Source organism: Pristiophorus japonicus, chromosome 17 (assembly GCF_044704955.1).
Source record: "Pristiophorus japonicus isolate sPriJap1 chromosome 17, sPriJap1.hap1, whole genome shotgun sequence".
NCBI classification, from domain to species: Eukaryota; Metazoa; Chordata; class Chondrichthyes; family Pristiophoridae; genus Pristiophorus; species Pristiophorus japonicus.
Window position 1 is genome coordinate 55,633,422 of NC_091993.1, and position 16,161 is coordinate 55,649,582.

The 16,161-nt window shown below is 53.4% G+C and overlaps 1 protein-coding gene across 1 annotated transcript in view; it reads left to right on the forward strand.

Annotated features, from left to right (window-relative positions):
• The window catches only part of LOC139227745 (uncharacterized), a 244,833-nt gene that overhangs the window by 105,447 nt on the left and 123,225 nt on the right, over nt 1-16,161 (forward strand). Inside the window, exons 12-17 of the mRNA XM_070858741.1 lie at nt 817-998; nt 1,674-1,731; nt 2,695-2,864; nt 3,535-3,592; nt 9,834-10,015; nt 10,927-10,984. Of these exons, the coding sequence (XP_070714842.1) occupies nt 817-998; nt 1,674-1,731; nt 2,695-2,864; nt 3,535-3,592; nt 9,834-10,015; nt 10,927-10,984 (708 nt within the window). The remainder of the gene's footprint in view (nt 1-816; nt 999-1,673; nt 1,732-2,694; nt 2,865-3,534; nt 3,593-9,833; nt 10,016-10,926; nt 10,985-16,161) is intronic.

The following is a 16,161-nucleotide window of genomic DNA, read 5'->3' on the forward strand; positions in this document are numbered from 1 at the left end:
ATGTACCCTCACTGGGCTCACACACTGGGCAGCGACCGAGTCTCACTGACTGTGGATGAGACAGGGGAGAGGAGAGTGGGTGAAATAATGGCAGAACCTTCTGAACAGAACCCCTCTCCCCAACTGGGCACCTTGGCTGAAGGAAACGGTGCGGCAAGCAGCACTCCCACATCGGAAAGGGGCGACATGAATTACATTTCACCTTCAAATTAGCTTCCTCTGTGCGAGAGATTTCATTGTGTTGGTTACTGACAAGTACTGAATATATTTATGGAGATAGAGTCTGGGCTGGATTTTGGGCTTTCGTGATTTTGGGCGGTAATGGGGGCGGGGCGGTCCTGATACTGCCTGGATAAAGTTTGAGCCCTCGTCTGCAAAATAGAGTGCGAGGGAGCCACATTTCTGTGGGCAATCTGTGCTCACTGTGCCCCCGTGTCTAATGTTGCCCATATTCAGGGGGGTCATTGTGACACACATCCAGTTGCTGCCTGAAGGAGACAATTTGGTGAGTTTGCAGAGGGAGGGAATTGGGTGCAAACATTGGTGTGAATTTCCCTGTGCAGTCTCACTGGTTTCCCAGCAACATTCCAGGGCTGGGGTTGGGGGTGAAATGTTGGATCCTGCAGCCTGTGATCAGGCCTACGATGGGGGCGGCGGAGAGAGACAGTGAGGCTGATAACGTGCGAGAGAGAGAAAGAGACTGAGGGACCATAGAGGGAGAGAGGGTGAGAAAGAGAGGTGGGTTCGAGTACATTTGATGAGAGGATTTGCTACCAGTCGGTGATGTGACGCGGTCTCTTTGCGTGTCCCTCCCAGTTGCAGGCAGAGCTTGTCTCTCTGCGCAGTAAACAGGACCAGACCAGCACTGAGAACCACAAGCTCAATCTGACCAATCAGGAGCTGGAGTCGCGGCTGGAGCAGATCCAACAGGAGCTGCAGGAGGCCCAGGATCGGTTGGTGGGCCAACAGGAGGAAGTTCAACGTGGGGAGAGAGAGGGGTAAGTGATCCTGTACACTCCCCGCGTACTGCGGACACACCCTGCACAATGCGCACACTCCCCACGCACACTGCGGACACTACCTGCTCGCTGCGCACACTCCCCGAGCACTCCCTGCGCACAGTCCCCGCGCACACTGCCCGCACTCACTGCGTACACTCCCCGCACATTCCACCATTTGATTAATTCATGGCTTAATCCAATAGGTTTTTCCCCTCAATGTATCTTTGGGTTCCCTTCTATTACTGGTCTTCTGCCCTCTTGCTCTACAGTGAACATGGAGACAAAGTCCACATTTAACAAGTCTGCCTTTTCCTCATTGGCTCTTATATGTACGCTGATGACAGCCAGCTCGACCTCATTACCACTTCTCTCGACCCCTCCACGGTCTCTAAATTGTCAGACTGCTTGTCTGACATCCAGGTCTGGATGAGCAGAAATGTTCTCCAATTGAATATTGGTAAGACCGAAGCCATTGTTTTCGGTCCCCGCCACAAACTCCGTTCCCCAGCCACTGACTCCATCCCTCTCCCCACCTCCTGTCTGAGCTGAACCAGACTGTTCACAACCTTGGTGTCAGATTTGAGCCTGAAATGAGCTTTCCAGTAACGCTTCTCTCTCTTACTGTCACAGACCCTCTCTCCATGTTTGTCTGATTCTTTGGTTTTATTACAGAGAGTGGGATCAAGCTCTCGGCAGTGAGGGACCACGTTCCGATGAAGCTTTTCTGCAGGTAATGAGGGAAGGTCACAGCGGGGAAAAGGTGGGATTCAGTCACTCTGGGTGTATGTGAGGGTGAGCTCTGATACATGGACAGTACACACCAGGGGAGAGTGAGGGTTCATGTACCCTCATTGGGCTCACACACTGGGCAGCGACCGAGTCTCACTGACTGTGGGTGTGAATGCGGAGAGGGGAGTGTGAGAAATAATGGCAGAACCTTCTGAACAGAACCCCTCTCCCCAGCTGGGCACCTTGGCTGAAGGAAACGGTGCGGCAAGAAGCACTCTCACATCGGAAAGGGGCAATTTTCATGTCTTCTTGACATGACTTGAGATAGACAGGGCGACATGAATTACATTTCATCTTCAAATTAGCTTCCTCTGTGCGAGAGATTTCATCGTGTTGGTTACTGACAAGTACTGAATATATTTATGGAGATAGAATCTGGGCTGGATTTAGGGCTTTTGTGATTTCGGGCGGTAATGGGGGCGGGGGGTCCTGATACTGCCTTTGATAAAGTTTACGCACTCGTCTGCAAAATATAGTGAGAGGGAGCCACATTTCTGTGGGCAATCTGTGCTCACATTGTCCCTGTGTCTAATGTTACCCGTATTCAGGAGGTCATTGTGACACATATTCAGTTGCGGCCTGAAGGAGCCAATTTGGGGAATTTGGAGAGGGAATTGGGTGCAAACATTGGTGTGAATTTCCCTGCACAGTCTCACTGGTTTCCCAACATCATTCCAGGCTGGGGTGGTGGGGGATGAAATGTTGGATACTGCAGCCTGTGATCAGGCCTGCGATGAGGGGGCGGAGAGAGACAGTGAAGCTGACAACGTGTGAGAGAGAGAAAGAGATTGAGAGACAATAGAGAGAGAGATGGTGAGAAAGAGACGTGGTTTCGAGTACATTTGATGAGAGCATTTGCTTCCAGTCGGTGATGTGACGCGGTCCCTTTGCGTGTCCCTCCCAGTTGCAGGCAGAGCTCGTCTCTCTGCGCAGTAAACAGGACCAGACCAGCACCGAGAACCACAAGCTCAATCTGACCAATCAGGAGCTGGAGTTGCGGCTGGAGCAGATCCAACAGGAGCTGCAGGAGGCCCAGGATCGGCTGGTGGAAGCTCAATGTGGGGAGAGAGAGGGGTAAGTGATCCTGTATACTCCCCGCACACTCCCCACGCACTGCGCACGCTCCCACACACACTCCCCACTCACTCCTCGAGCTCTCCCTGCGCACTCTCCCCGCACATTGGGCACACTCCCCGCACATACTTCCCCCACGCTGCGCCCACTCCCCGCACACTTCGAGCCTGTTCCACCATTCGATTCAGTCATGGCTTAATCCAATAGGTTCTTCCCCTCAATGTATCTTTGGGTTCCCCTCTATTACTGGTGTTCTGCCCTCTTGCTCTACAGTGAACATGGAGAGAAAGTCCTCATTTAATAAGTCTGCCTTTTCCTTATTGGCCCTTATATGTACGCTGATGACACCCAGCTCCACCTCCTTACCACTTCACTCGACCCCTCCACGTTCTCTAAATTGTCAGACTGCTTGTCCGATATACAGTTCTGGATTAGCAGAAATTTTCTCCAATTGAATATTGGGAAGACCGAAGCCATTGTTTTCGCCACAAACTTTGTTCCCCAGCAACTGACTCCATCCCTCTCCCCAACTCCTGTCTGAGGCTGAACCAGACTGTTCACAACCTTGGTCTCATATTTGATCCTGAAATGAGCTTTCCAGTAACGCTTCTCCCTCTCACTGTCACGGACGGTCTCTCCATGTCTGTCTGATTCTTTGGTTTTATTACAGAGAGCGGGATCAATCTCCCGGCAGTGAGGGACCACGTTCCGATGAAGCTGTTCTGCAGGTAATGTGGGAAGGTCACAGCGGGGAAAAGGGAGGATTCTGTCACTGCTCGTGTGTGTGAGGGTGAGCTCTGGTATATGGACAGTACACACCAGGGGAGAGTGAGGGTTCATCTACCCTCACTGGGCTCACATACTGGGCAGCGACCGAGTCTCACTGACTATGGATGCGAATGGGGAGAGGTGAGTGGGTGAAATAATGGCAGAACCTTCTGAACAGAACCCCTCTCCCCAGCTGGGCACCTTGTCTGAAGGAAACGGTGCGGCAAGCAGCACTCTCACATCGGAAAGGGGCGACATGAATTACATTTCATCTTCAAATTAGCTTCCTCTGTGCGAGAGATTTCATCGTGTTGGTTACTGACAAGTACTGAATATATATATGGAGTGAGAATCTGGGCTGGATTTCGGGCGGTAATGGGGGCGGGGCGGTCCTGATACTGCCTGGATAAAGTTTGCACCTTCGTCTGCAAAACTCGGCAAGAAATGAGGCTCCCTGATTGGGGAGTACAATCAGGCCTCACAACTCTTTTAGGGAGTACAAAATAAACATTAGATCGAGTGCCCCCCCCCCCCCCGATCTGGGGGACAATCCAGACCCTTCTACCTGCCCTCTTTTTTTTGTGTTCTTTTTTCCTTTTGTGATTTTTTTTTTGGGCATTAAAATCATATAATTTACAAGTGCCCCCTATAAAAGGGGAGGGGGACACTAAAACCCAGCAATTAAAACAAATTAAACTTTAAAACAAATAAAATCAAATTAAAATTTGGTTGCCGGGGGTGATGATGCACTCCAGTCCCTCCGGCGCCCACCTCTCGCGAAAGGCCGCGAGCGTACCGGTGGACACCGCGTGCTCCATTTCCAAGGACACCCTGGCCCGGATGTACGCACGGAGGAAGGCAGGTAGTCAGGCTGAACAACCCCCTCGAGCGCCCGCTGCCTGGACCGGCTGATGGCACCCTTGACCGTGCCCAGGAGCAGTCCTACGAGGAGGCCCTCGGACCTACCCGCTACCCTCCGCACAGGGTGCTCAAAGATCAGGAGTGTGGGACTGAAGTGCAGCCAGAAATTGAGGAGCAGCCCCTTTAAATAATGGAACAGGGGCTGCAACCTCGTACATTCGATTAAAAACGTGGAACACTGACTCTTCCAGACCGCAGAAATTTCAAGCGGCCTGGGAATCAGGCCTCACACACGGAAAGTTTTGAGCCCCAGCCAGAAATCACGGGGTTAGCAACATTTTGTGGATTTAAGGAAGTTCACTGTTGCTCAGGGCTCTGAAACATTACATGGTACATTGAATGGTTTTATTTTGGTGGGCGAGTTTCTGTCACTTTGTGAAATATATGATTGATGCTTTGCCGTTGGTGCGTTGTGCATCACTCCCACGCTCACCGGCGATGTGCCTTTATGGGGCACACAGCGTGTCCAGGATACGCTCCATCCCTCAGTTTCTCCATTTAGGAGCTGGTCCATTATGAGCTGGCGATGTGCGAGTGTTGGTCCAGCAGCATCTCCACGCTGCCTCCCCCGTGGATGGAGGGGGGGCTATCCAATGGGGGCCTCATCAGGCTCCTCTTCATCGTCCTCCTCCTCCTGAGGTGTGCCTGCAATCCCCAGGGGCAATGCCTGGCCCCTCATGGTGGCCAAGCTGTGCAACATGCAGCACACCACAATGAATTGGGAAACTAGTGAGGGGAGTATTGAAGGCTGCCTCCAGAACGGTGCAGGCATCAGTCTGCCTGTCGGAGACGGCATATCTCTGTCAGCACTTCCTTTCGGAAGCGCAACCTTCTCACACACTGCTCCTCAGAGAGCTGGAGGTCTGTGCGTTGATGCCTGTAAACCCGTGGGGGGATAAGCCCTCCTCCCCAGATGCCTTCGGATCCATGGGCCGACATGGCCAAGAGCCCTTCTTCTAACTTGACACCACCTGGCAATAGCATGCAGCATGATACGCTGGTGAACTAATGATTTTTAGATACTCTGATAATGACTCCACGAGACAATGTGTTGTACTTGAACTGTTGTGACCTTGGTCCTTTATTGATAACTCCAGAGTGAGGATCACACCTGGTGGCCTGCCTTTTATACTAGGCCTGGCCCACCTGTACAGGTAACCTATGTGCCTCCCACTGCGGTGCCCCCTGGTGGCACACCATGTAATAGTGCAAGCAGTAACAATGTAGGATACATGACATCACTCTCCCCAAGCCTTCAGTGCAAATCACCTCTGCATTGACTGTGCTCTGGGCTTAGCTCTATCTGGTTGACCCTTGGCGGGTTGTTTTTATCTTGCGTGAGTGGGTGGTAGAGTGCTGGTGGTTTCTGTTTGTGTGTGTCCCTGACCACTCCCATTTTCTCCCCCCCCCCCCCCCACATATAGATTATGCCGGAGGCTCATTACATTCATATACATTCAAATCCAGAAAAAAAAAAGTTTGCATTACATTTGTGGTTCAGTTGTGAGGCAAGTATCATTTGACTGGTGAGATGCATTATTGAGATGTACTGGGGAGCGTAAGGACAAGCTAGTTCCAGAACTGCTGGATGGTGTCCAGGCAGTCTGGTGGTGGCACGGTGTCCAGTGCTGGCAATGGGAACCCAGTTGGCTTATGTTGCCTGCTCTCGGGGCTGTTGCCGTTGCTCCTAGCATCGGGCAGGTTGCCTCCCTGTCCTTTCTTTATGCCCTGGGTCGCTGCTGCTCCCTGAGGAGCTGTCGTCTAGCAGTGCACAGGGAACTGCTGACTCGCTTGCCTGGGCGTTGTTTGGTTTGGGATCCTGGCTGGTCCCGGTCCCATTTGGGAGAACTGATGCGGGTGACCCTTCGTTCCCAGGTATGGCCTTGATGGCGACGGGTCTGGGGGCTGCACCTTAGCACAGTTTGCTCTTTTAGGCTCATGGCGGTTAGTGTCATTGGGTGCCTGAGAGGTGGAGCCGATCAGGGGCAGGGTATTGATACCGGTGCCGTTGCCCTCTGAGATCGCTTGCTCTGCAGCGCGTATGTATTGGCTGCTTGTGGCCACGCTCCATGGTGCATAATTCTGGTCCCAGGGACGCAGGCTACTACATTGGGTAGCTCGCTGGACCTGTGTGCTCTCGATGGGTGTCTGCCTGCTGCATTGACTGAGTGCAGTTGAAATTCAACATCGCACAACGTTTCATTACTCATTGTAAATAACCGGTAGCTCCAATCGCGATCGCGTGCCTTTTCTTTGCTTATTGCATGTTAACAATGCGCTGATCATCAATTTCACATTTTACATCTGGCTCACAGTTGCTATTACATTGAGACTTTGCTTATTGCATGCACACAACTCTGATCATCAATTGCACATTTTACATCTAACTCACAGTTGCTCTTACATTGTTTGAAAATTTGGAACTGTCTCTTTAAGTGTGGTGGGTTGCAGGCCTCCTTTAAGAGAGCCTTGCTTGCTTTACCCCAATCCTCTTCTCCGTTTGATGCCACGTGTTGCTCCATCAGCGCTGCACCTCGTGGTCCGGATGCCGCCATCTTTTTCTTCAGTGCATCACCTCGTAGTTTGGGCGCCATCATTCCTCCATCCTCAATGTCAACTGCGGTGATGCTCTTCTCCCCGGGTTCTGCCACCGAAGCTGGGAAGTCGCCTTTGGATCCAATTTTCTTCCTCTGGAGTGCTGCCACTGGAGCCTGGAAGATGCGTTTGGGTCGTCTCAGCTGGATCATCTCCACACAGTCGTGCTGAGTGGTCTGTGCCTCGGGTGCTGTGCTGGTCTTCTCTCGCGTGCTGGGTAGACCCTCAGCTGAGGGCTTGCTTTGCCTCTGAGGCGGAGGATGTCGATCGCAGGAGGGATGAAGTCTTCCCATTTCCAATGGATCTTCTCCATCCACCTTCTTCCGAGTAGCGTTGATCTGTCACCTGCAACAATCCACACAGGTAATTTGTGCATCGCGCCATCATGGCGTATCTTTACATCCGCACTACCAACGACTGGGATAAGTTCATTCATGTAGGTGCGCAGCTTTGCCTGAACCGGGACCAACTTGGGTTATTCAGCTTGATTGTCCCATAGCCTCTCAAAGGCTTCTTGATTCATTATTGACTGGGTCGTCCTCGTGTCCACTTCCATGAAGATTGGAACGCCATCTATCTCGACTTCCATCCTCAACGGGGAACACTCGGTGGTGCAGGTTAACATGCTATATTCTTCATCGTGGGGCTGAGCTGCCTCACTGCCTATCGTTTCATAATCCGCGCTGGATTCATGGCCATCTGCAGACTCTTCATCTACACAGTGAGTCATATTTCTTTTACACATTCGCTGGAGGTGGCCCTTTGTGCTGCAGCCTTTACACACATAGTCTTTAAAGCAGCACTGGTGAGCCCTTTGATTCCCTACACAACGCCAGCATGGAGCTACTCAATTAGCCCCCCTCGGCAGACTCTGAGTTAAGGGACTGTTCTCTCTTCCCTGAGAAAGTTCGCGATCCACTGCCCAGCCTCTAAAAGACACCACTCTGCGCACAGTACTTGCCGGGTTTGAGTCCTGAGGATGAGGCATCTGCCTAGAGCCGAAGGTCGAGGTCATGAATGCCTGGCTCATAAAGATGGCCGCCTGCAGTGTGACTGTGGTATCCGCAGACAGTAGCTTATGAAGAAGGCCCTCATGGCCGATTCCAATGACAAAGATATGCCACAGCGCTTCGGTGAGGTGGTCGCCGAAATCACACGGTGCCACCAGCCTACTGAGGTCTGCAGCATATTTCGCAATTTCCTGGCCTTCGGGTCGTAGGTGGGTGTTGAGGATGCTTTCCTTGGGCTTGAGTTGCTCTTGGATCAGCGTTACGAGCTCCTCGTACATCTTGGTCATTGTCTTCGCTGGTGCCAGCAAGTCCCTGACGAGGCCGTACACGGTGGGCCCACAACTGGTTAGCAGGATAGTTCTGCGCTTGCCAGCCAGTGTGGCCGGGTTGTCGCCTGCCAGGTCGTTTGCTGTGAAGAAATGGTCGAGCCTCTCCACAAAAACATCCCAATCATCACCATCGGCAAACTGCTGCAACGTACCGAGGGTAGCCATTTTTGCGTGAAGGTCCGTAATCTCGTCGCCAATTGTTGTATCTTTAGATGCTCTGATAATGACTCTACGAGGCAATGTGTTGTACTTGAACTGTAGTTATCTTGGTCCTTTATTGATAACTCCAGAGTGATATTCACACCTGGTGGCCTGCCTTTCATACTAGGCCTGGCACACCTGGAAGGGTAATGTACAAGTCTCCCACTGCGGTGTCCTCTGGTGGCAAACCTTGTAATAGTTCAAGTAGTTACCATGTAGGATACATGACAGTAATGCTTCTCACTGACGATGTGAGGACTCTGCAATGGGAGATAAAAGTGCTGTTTTCGAGTCGGAGCTTGACACGGCATGCTGTGCCCAACCGTTGCAGTCAGTGTGAGGTGCGATATGGGATCCTCCTCCCGCCATTTAAATACGCTGCCAATACCGCCTGCTGCACCCTGGAACCGGCTGGTTTGTCAGACGTTTCCTGGGGCGGGCGTTGAATGAGGCGTTAAGGCCCAATTTTACATCCGGAGCGGTAGTGGAGCGTTGCTCGACGATTGACATCACGATCTCAGTGAAACTAGAGGGTGGGGCGGTAAGTTATTGCACCACCGCAAACCATGAGCCGAATTTACCATCCGGACGGTAATAGCTGGACACTCGGCGTTATGCCTAGAAACATATTTTACCATCCACCGGGGCGGGAACAGGCGCAAACGTGCCGATAATCCTACCCAGAGAATCATAGTGAAAGGGAGCCACATTTCTGTGGGCAATCTGTGCTCACTGTGTCCCCGTGTCTAATGTTACCCGTATTCAGGGGGTCATTGTGACACATATTCAGTTGCTGCCTGAAGGAGCCAATTTGGGGAGTTTGCAGACAGAAGGAATTGGGTGCAAACATTGGTGTGAATTTCCCTGCGCAGTCTCACTGGTTTCCCAGCATCATTCCAGGGCTGGGGTGGGGGGGTGGGTGAAATGTTGGATCCTGCAGCCTGTGATCAGGCCTGCGATGGGTTGGGGGTGGGGGGGGGGGGCGGAGAGAGACAGTGAAGCTGACAACGTGCGAGAGAGAGAAAGAGACTGAGAGACAATAGAGAGAGAGATGGTGAGAAAGAGAGGTAGTTTCGAGTACATTTGATGAGAGCATTTGCTTCCAGTCGGTGATGTGACGCGGTCTCTTTGCGTGTCCCTCCCAGTTGCAGGCAGAGCTCGTCTCTCTGCGCAGTAAACAGGACCAGACCAGCACTGAGAACCACAAGCTCAATCTGACCAATCAGGAGCTGGAGTCGCGGCTGGAGCAGATCCAACAGGAGCTGCAGGAGGCCCAGAATCGGCTGGTGGGCCAACAGGAGGAAGCTCAACGTGGGGAGAGAGAGGGGTAAGTGATCCCGTACACTCCCCGCACACTGCGCACACTCCCCGCACACTGCGCACACTCCCCGCACTCTGCCTACACACTGCCCTCACACTGCCCGCACACTGCCCTCACACTCCCCGCACACTGCCCTCACACTCCCCGCACACTGCCCTCACACTCCCCGCACACTGCCCTCACACTCCCCGCACACTGCCCTCACACTCCCCGCACACTGCCCTCACACTCCCCGCACACTGCCCTCACACTCCCCGCACACTGCCCTCACACTCCCCGCTACACTGCCCTCACACTCCCCGCTACACTGCCCTCACACTCCCCGCACACTGCCCTCACACTCCCCGCACACTGCCCTCACACTCCCCGCACACTGCCCTCACACTCCCCGCACACTGCGCACACTCCCTGTTCTACTATTCGATTAGTTCATGGCTTAATCCAATAGGTTCTTCCCCTCGATGTATCTTTGGGCTTCCTTCTATTACTGGTCTTCTGTCCTCTTGCTCTACAGGGAATATGAAGACAAATTCCTCATTTAACAATTATACCTTTTCCTTATTGGCCCTTATATGTACACTGCTGACACGCAGCTCTACCTCATTACCACTTCTCTCGACCCCTCCCCGGTGTCGAAATTGTCAGACTGCTTGTCCAACAGCCACTTCTGGATGAGCAGAAATGTTCTCCAATTGAATATTGGGATGACCGAAGCCATTGTTTTCGGTCACCGCCACAAACTCCGTTCCCAGCCACTGACTCCATCGCTTTCCCCAACTCCTGTCTGAGGCTGAACCAGACTGTTCGCAACCTTGGTTTCAGATTTGAGCCTGAAATGAGCTTTCTAGTAACGCTTCTCCCTTATGCTGTCACAGACGCTCTCTCTCTGTCTGTCTGATGCTTTGGTTTTATTACAGAGAGTGGGATCAATCTCTTGGCAGTGAGGGACCATGTTCTGATGAAGCTGTTCTGCAGGTAAGGAGGGAAGGGCACAGCGGGGAAAAGGGGGGATTCAGTCACTATGGATGTGTGAGGGTGAGCTGTGATACATGGACAGTGCACACGAGGGGAGAGTGAGGGTTCATGTACCCTCACTGGGCTCACACACTGGGCAGCGACCGAGTCTCACTGACTATGGATGCGAATGGGGAGAGGAGAGTGAGTGAAATAATGGCAGAACCTTCTGAACAGAACCCCTCTCCCCAGCTGAGCACCTTGGCTGAAGGAAGCGGTGCGGCAAGCAGCACTCTCACATCGGAAAGGGGCGACATGAATTACATTTCATCTTCAAATCAGCTTCCTCTGTTCGAGAGATTTCATCGTGTTGGTTACTGACAAGTACTGAATATATTTATGGAGATAGAATCTGGGCTGGATTTTGGGCTTTAGGGCGGTAATGGGAGCGGGGCGGTCCTGATACTGCCTGGATAAAGTTTGCACCATCGTCTGCAAAACTCGGCAAGAAATCGGGGAGCACAATCAGGCCTCACACACGGAAGGTTTTGAGCCCCAGCCGAAAATCGCGGGGTTAACAACATTTTGTGGATTTAAGGAAGTTCACTGTTGCTCAGGGCCCTGACACATCACGTTGTACATTGAATGGTTTTATTTTGGTGGGCGAGTTTCTATCACTTTGTTGCAGTGAAATATATGATTGATCCTTTGCCGTTGGTGCGTTGTGCATCATTCCCATGCTCACCGGCGATGTGCCTTTATGGGGCACACAGTGTGTCCAGGATTTGCTCCATCCCTCAGTTTCTCCATTTAGGAGCTGGTCCATTACGAGCTGGCGATGTGCGAGTGTTGGTCCAGCAGCATCTCCACGCTGCCTCCCCCGTGGATGGGGGGGCTATCCAATGGGGGCCTCGCCAGGCTCCTCTTCATTGTCCTCCTCCTCCTGAGGTGGGCCTGCAATCCCCAGGGGCAATGTCTGGCCCCTCATGGTGGCCAAGCTGTGCAACATGCAGCACACCACAATGAATTGGGAAACTGGTGAGGGGAGTATTGAAGGCTGCCTCCAGAGTGGTGCAGGCATGTAGGAGACGGCATATCTCTGTCAGCATTCCTTTCGGAAGCGCAGCCTTCTCACACACTGCTCCTCAGAAAGCTGGAGGTCTGAGCGTTGGTGCCTGTAAACCCATGGGAGTTATGCCCTCCTCCTCAGACGTCTTTGGCCTCTCCTCATCCGTGGGCCGACATGGCCAAAAGCCCTTCTTCTCGCTTGACACCGCCTGACAATAGCATGCAGCATGATACGCTGGTGAACTAGTAATTGTTGTATCTTTTGATGCTCTGATAATGACTCCACGAGGCATTGTGTTGTACTTGAACTGTCGTGACCTGAGTCCTTTATTGATAACTCCAGACTGAGGATCACACCTGGTGGCCTGCCTTTTATACTAGGCCAGGCACACCTGTACAGGTAACCTACGAGTCTCCCACTGCGGTGCCCTCTGTTGGCACATCTTGTAATAGTGCAAGCAGTAACCATGTAGGATACATAACATCACTCTCCCTCAAGCCTTCAGTGCAAATCACCTCTGCATTGACTGTGCTCTGGGCTTAGCTCTATTTGGTTGACCCTTGGCGGATTGTTTCTATCTTGGATGAGTGGGTGGTGTTTTGTTGGCAGTAGAGATGCTGGTGGTTTCAATTTATGTGTGTCCCTGACCACTCCCATTTTCTCCCCCCCACATATAGATTATAGAAATATAGAAACATAGAAAATAGGTGCAGGAGTAGGCCATTCGGCCCTTCGAGCCTGCACCGCCATTCAATAAGATCATGGCAGATCATTCACCTCAGTACCCCTTTCCTGCTTTCTCTCCATACCCCTTGATCCCTTTAGCCGTAAGGGCCATATCTAACTCCCTCTTGAATATATCCAATTAACTGGCATCAACAACTCTCTGCAGCAGGGAATTCCACAGGTTAACAACTCTCTGAGTGAAGAAGTTTCTCCTCACCTCAGTCCTAAATGGCCTACCCCTTACCCTAAGACTGTGTCCCCTGGTTCTGGACTTCCCGCACATCGGGAACATTCTTCCCGCATCTAACCTGTCCCGTCCCGTCAGAATCTTATATGTTTCTATGGGATATCCTCTCATCCTTCTAAACACCAGTGTATAAAGGCCCAGTTGATCCAGTCTCTCCTCATATGTCAGTCCAGCCATCCCTGGAATCAGTCTGGTGAACTTTCGCTGCACTCCCTCGAAAGCAAGAACGTCCTTCCTCAGATTTGGAGACCAAAACTGAACACAATATTCCAGGTGAGGCCTCACCAAGGCCCTCTCCAATTGCAGTAAGACCTCCTTGCTCCTGTACTCAAATCCTCTAGGTATGAAGGCCAACATGCCATTTGCCTTCTTCACCGCCTGCTGCACCTGCATGCCAACTTTCAATGCCTGAGGCTCATTACATTCATATACATTCAAGTCCAGAAAAAAAAAGTTTGCATTACATTTGTGGTTCAGTTGTGAGGCAAGTACATTCGACTGGTGAGATGCATTATTGCTACGTGCTGGGGAGCGTAAGGACAAGCTAGTTCCAGAACTGCTGGATGGTGTCCAGGTAGTCTGATGGTGGCACGGTGTCCAGTGCTGGCAGTGGGAACCCAGTTGGCTCAAGTTGCCTGCTCTCGGGGCTGTTGCCGTTGCTCCTAGCATCGGGCAGGTTGCCTCCCTGTCCTTTCTTTGCGCCCCGGGTCGCTGCTGCTTCCTGAGGAGCTGTCGTCCAGCAGTGCACAGGGAACTGCTGACTCGCTTGCCTGGCATTGTTTGGTTTAGGATCCTGGCTGGTCCCGGTCCCATTTGGGAGCAGTGTTGCGGGTGACCCTTCGTTCCCAGGTATGGCCTTGGTGGCGACGGGTCTGGGGGCTGCGCCTTAGCACAATTTGCTTTTTCAGGCTCATGGCAGTTGGTGCCATCGGGTGCCTGAGGTGGAGCCGATCAGGGGCAGGGTATCGATACCGGTGCTGTTGCCCTCCTGAGATCGCTTGCTCTGCAGCTCGTATGTATTGGCTGCTTGTGGCCACACTCCATGGTGCATAACTCTGGTCCCAGGGACGCTGGCTACTACATTGGGTAGCTTGCTGGACCTGTGTGCTCCCGATGGGTGTCTGCCTGCTGCATTGACTGAGTGCAGTTGAAATCCTACATCGCACAACGTTTCATTACTCATTGTAAATAACCGGTAGCTCCTGATACGTCCTTACTATACAGTATAAATGCACACGAGGCCATGCTTGAGAGAAGGTCAGTCTGTGACCTGTCCTTTATTCCTTAGCACTCAAGTGATGGAAGTGGGTGGAGCTTCCCCCTTTATACCTGAAGGTCCAGGTTAAGAGTGTCTCCCACAAGTTCACCACCTAGTGGTCATTGTTCTCACGGTGTGCAACTTAGGTCAGATTATACATGGGTTACAATGCTGGTTGAATACATGACATCACCTCCCCCCCCGCCCCCCCCCCCCAAAGTCTTATTGGGATCACAGGTTGAGTCTCTCTGGTGGTTTTCGCTCTCTTGTAGAGCGCCTGAGTTGGGACTCCGGTTGTTGGGTGCTGGCCTGAGTGTCTGCTGTTTGCGATGCCTCAGGCCTATCCGGACTGCCCACAGTGACTGGGCTCTCCTCCCTTTGGTTCCGGTGTTCGGTCACCTGTGGTGGAGTGAAGTCTATCGTGTTCTCCCTCTGCTTCTTCTATGGGGTTGCTGAATCTCCTTTTTGTTTGATCCACGTGTTTGCGGCAGATTTGTCCATTGGTAAGTTTAACTACCAGAATCCTATTTCCCTCTTTGGCAATCACAGTTGCCTGCGAGCCATGTGAGCCCTGCAGCGTAGTTGAGGACAAAAACAGGGTCATTTACATCAATACATCGCATCCTCGCATTCCTGTCATGATAGTCATAATGGGCCCAAGTTTCCACAAGAAAACAAACGGGCGCCCCTCCGAGCTGGGCGCCCGTTTTTCGTGCCTAAAACGGCGCCTAAAAAAATCCTCGGTATTCTCCACCTACTTACAGGTCCTCTGGCCCTCGGTGCAGCCAGCACGAGCTGTGGGGGGGGCAGAGCCAGGTCCCGGCGCTGAAAACAGTGCCGGGACCTCTGCACATGCGCGCTACAGTCGGCACGCAAGTGCAGTAGCTCCAGGCGCCGAACTGTGTGGGAGGGGCCCGAAGCATGCAGCCCCTACCCCTGGCCCAATGGCCTCACTGGGGCTGCGTGGATAAGGCTCCTCCCACAGCCAGCTCCTGCTCCCCGCCCCCGTCAAGACCCGACACCCACTCCCCCCCACCCCCCCTTGCCGACCAGACCCGACCCGACACCCGCTCCACCCCCCCGCCGACCAGACACCCGCTCCCCCCCTCTCCCCGCCGAGACCCAAGACCCGCTCCCCGCCCCCCCCCCCCCCCCCCGACTGACCTGACCTGACCCGCGCTCCTGTTCCCTGACCCGACCCGACCCCACCCCCCCACCCACTGGACCCGACTCCCGACTCCCGGACTGGATCCGATCCGACCTGACCTCTCCCTCCCTCCCCCTCTCTCTCTCTCCCTCCCTCCCCCTCTCTCTCTCTCCCTCCCTCCCCCTCTCTCTCCCTCCCTCCCCCTCTCTCTCTCTGCCCTCCCTCCCCCCCTCCCTCCCCCCCTCTCTCCCCCTCCCTCCCCCCCTCTCTCCCCCTCCCTCCCCCCCCTCTCTCTCCCTCCCTCCCTCCCTCCCCTCTCTCTCCCTCCCTCCCTCCCCTCTCTCTCCATCCCTCCCTCCCCTCTCCCTTCCTCCCTCCCCTCTCCCTCCCTCCCTCCCCTCTCCCTCCCTCGCTTCTCTCTCCCTCCCTCCCTCTCCTCTCCCTCCCTCCCTCTCCTCTCCCTCCCTCCCTTCTCCCTCCCTCCCTCCCTCCCTCCCCTCTCTCTCCCCCTCCCCCCCTCCCCTCTCTCTCCCCCTCCCCTCTCTCTCTCTCCCCTCTCTCTCTCCTTCCCTCCCCTCTCTCTCTCCCTGCCCCCCCTCTCTCTCTCCCTCCCCTCTCTCTCTCTCCCTCCCCTCTCTCTCTCCCTCCCCCTCTCTCTCTCTCCCTCCCTCCCTCCCCCTCTCTCTCTCTCCCTCCCTCCCCCTCTCTCTCCCTCCCTCCCTCCCTCCCTCCCTCTCTCCCTCCCTCCCTC